At 36.2% G+C, this 8,397-nt stretch overlaps 1 protein-coding gene across 1 annotated transcript in view; it reads right to left on the bottom strand.

The window, feature by feature from the left end:
* Positions 1-3,995: 3,995 nt before the first annotated feature.
* The window catches only part of CHRM3 (cholinergic receptor muscarinic 3), a 407,999-nt gene continuing 403,597 nt past the window's right edge, over positions 3,996-8,397 (bottom strand). The window contains exon 4 of the mRNA XM_090031501.1: positions 3,996-7,168. Coding sequence (XP_089887627.1) covers positions 5,345-7,153 — 1,809 coding nt within the window. The 5' untranslated portion in view covers positions 7,154-7,168 and the 3' untranslated portion in view covers positions 3,996-5,344. The remainder of the gene's footprint in view (positions 7,169-8,397) is intronic.

Here is an 8,397-nt window from a genome sequence, read left to right as displayed (position 1 = left end):
TCCACTGATTTATCTCTGCCAGGATTAATTCAAACAATTTTAAAGCACTAAGCAGCTGAAAATATTAAGCACTGAAAAAAAAAGGAAGAGTGTTTATAAATGGCTACAATAACTTTTCTGTAGTCAAGAAAAATAAATAAATAAAAAGACCTCAACATTCAATATTGGAGGATCTACCATGCCTAGATGTGAGTGAAGTGTGGTTATACTAATAAGCTGGAAATCTTTTCTCTCTAGTGATACACTAGAATATATGGCAAGCAGAAATTGAAAAAGAGTGAAATTGCTTACCACAGAGAGGAGGGAAAGAAGAAACTATAACATAAATCCTTAGAAATTAAATGAATGGTACAGAGAAGGTAGTTCAGGATCTTCTGTTCATCCAGTCTCAAAACACAAAAGCAAAGGGTCACTTGAGGACCATGAATTGGCTTAAATCTGAAAGTGATAAAAAGATATGCTTGTACACACAACCCTTATCTCAGCTATCAGACTCATTGCCAGGAGATATCATTGAGTCAAATGTCTCTTTTCTAAACTGAAAAGTCTTAGCCTATTTACTGGTAATCCCTTCTCATATGGAAACCCCTCCATACCTCTGAGCATCTTGGTTGCATATCTCTGTACCTTTCCTTTTTCTTCTATACCCTTTTCGAGAAGTGGAGACCAAAACTGCACACAATCTTCAAGGCGTGGGTGAATCACAGATTTATAAAAGGGAAAGAATGATACTTACTGCTTTGTTTAGGATTTCTTTCTTAATAATACTTAACATTTTGTTTGCCTTTCTAATTTCACTGCTGCTGAACACTGAATGGATGTTTTTAATGAACTACCCACAATGCATTCAAGATTCCTTTTCTGTGAAGTAACAGTTGACATAAAGTCTATCACCGTGTGTGTATATTTTGGGTATTTTTCCCCCATATATATCATTTTACCTTATCAAAGTTGAATTTAATCTGCCATTTTGTTGCCCATTTCACTCAATTTTGCAAGATACTTCCATAGTTCTTGGCTTTTACCACTCTGAATAATTGTCATCTGCAAACTTGGCTACCACACTGTTCCTTTCTTTCCAGATCATTTATCAATGTATTAAAAAAAACCAAAAACATGTTTAAAAACAGATAATACAGATTTTTCAGGGTAGTAAAACTTTCTGAATATCCTAACAAAAATTTTAGGATAACTGGACTAAAGCTTGGAAGCTGGATTCCATGATCCTCTGGGGTCCCTTCCAGTTCAAATGTCTATGAAATCTATGAAAGATCAAATGGAAAATGAGCTAGTCAAGAGTGCTTGGTAGATGCAATTTATCACATATCTTAGCACAATATCACATAGATATCTCTACCACATGTGCATATTGTATAATTATGTGTTTATATTTGAAACTACTGACACTGTCAGCCAAGAAAGAGATAAAAATAGATTTCCTCTTTGCTTTGATGTTTGCTGTCTGTACAGGAGAAGTGAGTCAACTTTGAGACATGTTTTCATTTGTTCTATACACAAGATTGATAATGGGCCAAGCTTTCTTCTGGCCATTTTTACAGTAAAGCAACAAAATGCAACATCTCAGAAAAGGAAAAAAAATATTTTAGTAAGGTCATGGATAACAGACAAGTAAGATGACATTGCTCAGCACATCCGTTTGGCTGTATTTTTTGTCTCTCAGAACTGTTAGGTCCCCTTATATGATCTGAATACTTAGTAACCATAAATCCCACTGAAGGTAATGGGAACTGAAGGTGCTCAGCACATTTGAAAAATCAGACAATTAATGCATTTCTATGTATTTCTTTATATTAGGACAATCAGAAGTACAGAAGTAGACCCAGAATCTAATTTTACCAGATAGCCATGACAAGAAGTTCATAATTAAAGAAAAGATCTTCTTTCACTATTATACTTTATGCTGGCTTGCTGGGTCAGGCATTAGCATATTTTTATAGAACCTGAAGTTGTATAAAATAATCAAATTTCTATCATTCAAATAATTTACACAAGCCCACTACATGCAAGAGCAGGGGTTGCTGAATATGCAGATATCTTAGAGAGAGCTTTACAGAATCTGGCATTTTGATACTGTTCTGGCAGCCCATCTTATAAAATTTATTCAGTGATCTAAAAGTCCCTACTGGCTGTAAATGAACATACTCTAATGGGGTCCAATTCTGCACAGCTGAAGTTAATGGGAGCAGACGAAGGCCTGCTGTCCAACTTACTCTATTGATGTGAAGAGGGTTCATACAATGGAGCTCCTTGTCTGCACCCAATGACAGTTTTACAGCATTTGTGACTCCACTTTCTTCCATCATATCTGAGGCATTACTGCAGCTTTGCTTTGTTAGAAGAAATGCTGTGTTAGATTATACCACGTGTATTGCTTTTTCCTTTCTTGTCCACACATGTAATTATGTGTGTATATATACATAGAAGCAACGTCTATGTTTGTGCATGTATATGTAATCCCTGGGTGTGCATATGTATAAAATGCAAATACATAAACACAAGCAAAATATATATTCATTTGATTACATTTGTTTAGAATTGTATTTTCAAATAAGCCAAATTTAGAAAATTTTATAGTGCATATTCCATTAAGTAAATAGAAAAGTAAATTAAACTATGCTACAATATGTGTACACATACATAATTTTTTATGTCTGCAAATAACATTTTCAAGCCTGTTCACACATCAAGAACCAGATTGTTTATTTTTTCTCTGAAAACAATCCAAAGGTTTTAACTCTTCCTATCTTGTAAACAATGCCGACAGTTGTTTTCAGAAGAAGCATAGCTGTGTTAAAAAAAATATTTGCCACGTAACAATATGCCATAGATTCTCTTCCTGAACTCTAGTTTCCTTCCTGGCTCTCACATTTTGTGTATGGTGGGCAATATTTAGATATCAGAAGATAACAATATGTCAATATCTATATATCTATAGATATATATATCGATATAGCTGTATAGATATATAGATATATGTTAAAACATTAGTTAGGTCAACTTGAGTAATGAAATGAGTTTTAGATACTCATTTCTTTGCGTCTCAGTTCTGCAGAATAAAGTTCTGCAATTTTCTATGAATATTAGAAGACAGACTAGGGGCTCTTAAAATAAATCTTTGGTTTTATGTGCCTAAAAGAGATGATCCATCAGTTACTGTCTTCTCCACCATTAAATGTGACTGTCACATACAGCTCAAAATCTACTTTTTCTTAGTTTTTATTAAACCTAAAGCATAGCGTGCAAACTTTGTTTTAGATTGGCATTTTACCAGAACTCATACAAAGAAATGAGCAATGTATGTCAGGAATATGAACACTTGGTTTAGTGCCATAAAAGCTTGGTATAGTCTATTCATTGCTCAAGCAAACCTTTATGAATCACTTTAAAAGGATACTACAGTTGAAGACTGAAGAGCAATACTTATCAACATTAAATAAACATTTGGTGAAATATGTATAAATATTTCTTCATATAAACATAACACAAAATTAATTAGTTCAGATACACAGACACCATTTAATATACTTCCACTGTTGTCAAAATCATCTGTAAACACCATCTCACACTGAATACAAAAGCAGCTTTTACACTGGTTCTGTGTTCACAACACTGATGCCCCTTTAAAAAGGAAGGGGTTTCTTTTCTTATTTTTATTTTTTATTTTCAGCAAAATAAAACTGCGAGAAAAAAAAAGTTTTGGTCAGCTCAAAGGATAATAATACAAAGTACAAATTTGTCTTTCAACATGTAACTAAATCAGATTTGGAACAATATGTAAAAGTACAGTTCTTTCCTCAGGGGATCTCTGACTTTTATAAAGTACACACTGTTTGGTGCAGATCACATCATAAATACCAGGAAACACTGGTCATGTCTAAGCTATAAATATTAAAGCCCTTTTAAAATTTTTCTTTATCAGAAAGTGCCAGGTTTTAAGTTGGTGATTGCCACTATTTTTTGTTACATGGATTGTGCCAGGGTTGAACATAATTAGATGCATTTATCTTGATAAGTTTAAAACAGATTGTGAAAAAAACATGTTTGAATGAATGTCCTTCAGTTTCAAAACAGTGCAAGATATCTTCTTGCATCTGGAGGCGATACTAACAGTCTGTACAAATGCAAGGTCCCCTCTAAGTTTGTATGAAAAAGAGAAAATTGCAAGTTCCTTCACTTTAAATACAGCCATTCAGTCTGGGAAAACTACAAATCCCTGAATCCCAGGCCCTCTACCTTGAGTTTAGTAGCTAGGCTCCGCTACCTACAATTCTTCTGGTGAGGTATGAGCGCTTGGACTCATGCAGCACTGCATACACCTACCTGTCGTTTTATCAGGCTGTATCTCTGTATTAAAGTTTAGGTTGATATGTGCACATGGGAAAATTCTGTACTGAGCTCACAGTGCAGTTCAGCAAGCTCCATTCCAAATCTCTGTGAATTGCACTGGGTTTTAAAGATAAATTAGAATGACAAGTAGAAAATAATGAAATAAATCTACACTTGGAGAATAATTTGCCAAAGAATTTATTTCACTCGTATACCACAATGATGGGAGCCATGTAAAGACCTACACTGATAAATCACTTCTTTCCTGGTATATGTCTGTGTGTATCTAAATATATATTATGTGACTGTGAGTGTACATTGTGTACTTTCTCTCATGTGTACACACATACATACACATGCGCACACGCACACACGCACACACACACACACACAACATGAGCTGCAAAAATAGGTACTGAATAAGGCTTAAGAATCAGGGCTACAATTAACAATACACCAAAAGAGGAGAACACAAGGAAGCTCAACGAGGACAACAAGAAGTAGTTTTGCAACCTATACAGTGTTTTAAATAATTTCATACTCATGTTTTGCTAGCTTGCTGTGTCCAGATGTGACTTAACTTGAAACTTGTTGGATTCCTTGGAAAACAGTTGGTCTAGCTAGATGTGCTTACCTGAGATCCCAGAGTTGATTAAAATCAAAGACCTGGGCAGATCAGTTATGAGTTTATAATTGCTATACAACTTGTAACATTGTAGGAAAATTTTATTAAGTCTTTCATTTCCTTAATAAAAACCTTGAAGTGTATTTGTTTTTGCTGAATTCAGATTTGATTTTCATACTAAACTGGATTTATTAAAAGGAAACATAAGCTGGCAGCTGCTTTCATGTTTTTCACGATGATCAAACATTTTCATCAGCACTCTGGAACCGCCCTTCCTCCCAAACTCATTCTTCCTTTGCTGTCGATATATATATATATACACACACACACACAAATATATCTATATTTTTTCATTTGTTAAAAAATACTATTCTAGGAAGCCTCTCGAGGGATCCGCTTATGAAAAATTACTGACTGCCTCTGCTGATACTGCTGTTTGCGTCGTTTCCGTTTGTCACACTGGCACAGCAGTAACATCTTGAACGTGGTTCTGAAAGTTTTGTTACACAGTGCGTAGCACATAGGGTTCACTGTGCTGTTGATGTAACAAAGCCAATACCCCAGGTTCCAAAATGTCTTGGGAATACAGTTCTCACAAAAGGTATTCACCAGAACCATGATATTATATGGGGTCCAGGTGATAATGAAGGCAAGCAAAATGGCACTGAGTGTCTGTGCTGCTTTCTTTTCTTTAATAAGTGACATTCGTTTTCGCTTGGTGATCTGACTTCTGGTCTTCAAGGCAAACTTTTTCGCCAGAGTGGCTTCCTTAAATGACAAAGACAGGGCTGCAGGTGTTGTAGCCATGGATGAAATGCCATCGGCAGTCTTGTTTGTTTCTGCTGCTGACCCTGGTTGAACTGGAAGCTTAGAAAAACTCTTCTGGAAAATCCCCTCATCCTCCACACTCTTCTGAGTATGCAGCTTTTTATGTTTCCTCTCCTTTGATTCAGTGTCAGATTTCTGCAGTTCATCCCCTGATACGTGCAAATCTTCTGAAGAGGGTAGCTTTGTGGAGTTGAGGATGGCACTGTGACCAGGAAGCTTCAGCACAATGGAATAAATGGCTCTCGTCTCCGAGGCAATGTCTTCTTCATCAGAGGACGCAGAGTTTTCAAGAGAGGCGGCAGCATCATTGTTGTTCCAGCTATCACTACTGCTGTGCTCCTGATCCCCTGGATCTGTGCTGGGTTTCCAGCTCCTTGCTGTTAGCCAGAAATGGCAGCGTCTGAATTTCCTTCTGTTGGAGTGTTTCAGGCTTTGCTGCTGCAACTCATAGCTGCTGCAGCTTCTGGAACTGCCAGTTTGGTGGACAAACTGCACTGCCTCTGCTTCGGTGCCAGAGGCTTGTAGCCCTGCTAACTCTTTGGTGCGTTTCTCTGTCTCTTTGTAGATCCTCCAGTACAAAATACTCATAATGGTGACTGGCAAATAAAAGGCAGCTATGGCAGTGCCAAAAGTGATGATAGGTACACTTAAAAACTGGATAAAACATTCATTGGGAGGCACAGTCCTTTCCCCAACAAAATACTGCCAGAACAAGATGGCAGGGGCCCAAAGAATGAATGAGATGACCCACGCTAAGCCAATCATCACTCCAGCCCTTTTCGTTGTTCGTTTAGCTCTGTATGTAAGTGGCCTAGTGATGGAAAAATACCTGTCAAAACTTATGACAAGGAGATTCATGACAGAGGCATTGCTGGCTACATAGTCAATGGAGAGCCAAAGATCGCAGGCCCAGTTCCCCAAAGTCCATTGGTCCATAATGATATATGTGGTGGAAAGGTTCATGGAAATAACACCAATGATCAAATCGGCACAAGCAAGGCTGAGCAGGAAATAATTGTTGACTGTTTTCAGTTGTTTGTTAACTTTAAATGCTGCAATCACTAGAATGTTTCCTATGATTGTCACCAGTGCCAGGATACCAGTGAGAAAAGCAATCAAAACTACTTGCAACACAGTATGACCGCCAAGAGGGTCTTTGCCTGTTTCATTCCGGGATGCATTGGTTGCTTCTACAGAGGTGAAGGAAAAATTCTCATTTTTGGGGGTGAAGTCATAGCTGCCAGTGAATAATGTTGTATCATCAACCGGTCCTGGTCCTTGGGTATCTCTGTTCCAGAAGGAGCTCACATTTGAAAGCAAGGGGGAGATTGTACTGTTATTGTGCATGATCATTGTGTCTCTGATAGTCTGTAGAAAAAGAAAGAGAAAAACAGGTGCTAAATAAAGAGATTTTTTTTCTGTAACTAGGTAGCACTTCAGAAGACTATCAATTAAAACAAATATTATATACCAAATACATTACTGATCTCACTCAAGTTACATGATCAGTTAATACCGGTTTTCCTTAATATCGCTGGATTGTTAATTAAACAATCCCCAGTGAACCAAAACCAGAGGTGTACTCTACTATATATGAATCTGAACCCATAACAAGAGCCAAATATCACTATTTTTATGAAAGATCAGAACAAACACTTATATCTTACCATACCATTACTTTGTGATGTTCAAAATCTGAACCAGATTTAAATTTTGCCAACTGATCTTCCATCTCTACTTGCCTTGTATAATACTACAAACAAATTATAATAATTATAATATTATAATACTGCTCCTGCTTTTCATTACTTAAACTACAGTTAAATGGGGCCCATATTAAAACTGGATAAATTTGGTGTCAGCCAGATATCCATGACTCACATTTTGGAAATGTACTCTTTGTACATTCAGTTGTTCATGTTTTATATGTACATGTATATATGCAAACTTGGACCAAAAATTCTGTGGACCTAATAGTTTCATTATATCACAGGGCTAATACATTAAATCTGATCTACCAAGTCAAGATAAAATACTCAGAAAGGGCACTTCTGTTTTCATTAACCATTTTATGAAAATGGGAAGGATTATGAAATTGATTCATGATCACAGAACCAGTACACTTTTCTTAAGAACGTACATAAAATCAAGGTCTCTCTTAAAATATTGATTTTCTCTCTCCTCACTTTATCAAGTTCTTTGATCTCTGACTAGAGAGTTCACAAATGTAATTGTAAATAAGTAAATAAATAAATTTTATCATAAAAACTCAAGTATTTTTTTGTATAAGAAACCTACATCTAAGAGTAGCAAAAATACCTTGTCTTTGTACTTTAGGTCAATTCAGAGTTGATCTATAATGGTTTAAAATAATAGAGTGAGGTGGGGATCTGAGTTCTTCGGAATGATAAGGAACCTAATTTTAACTGCCCAAATAGTGCTTAAAATAAAGCATTTTGTACATTGTTACCAAGTCAGGTGGTGAACTGGGTAAATAGACTGATACCTACTCCACTTAGAGTTAATAAAAAGAGCATATTCTGGTAACCAAAGGTGAATAAATTCAATCCATTCAGTAAAAAAAGCAGGGCTAGAGT

This window comes from Crocodylus siamensis, chromosome 1 (genome assembly GCF_052110815.1).
Source record: "Crocodylus siamensis isolate JL-2025a chromosome 1, ASM5211081v1, whole genome shotgun sequence".
In the NCBI taxonomy this organism is placed as follows: domain Eukaryota; kingdom Metazoa; phylum Chordata; order Crocodylia; family Crocodylidae; genus Crocodylus; species Crocodylus siamensis.
The sequence above is the reverse complement of the archived record's forward strand: the minus strand, read 5'-3'. Positions and strand labels throughout refer to the sequence as shown.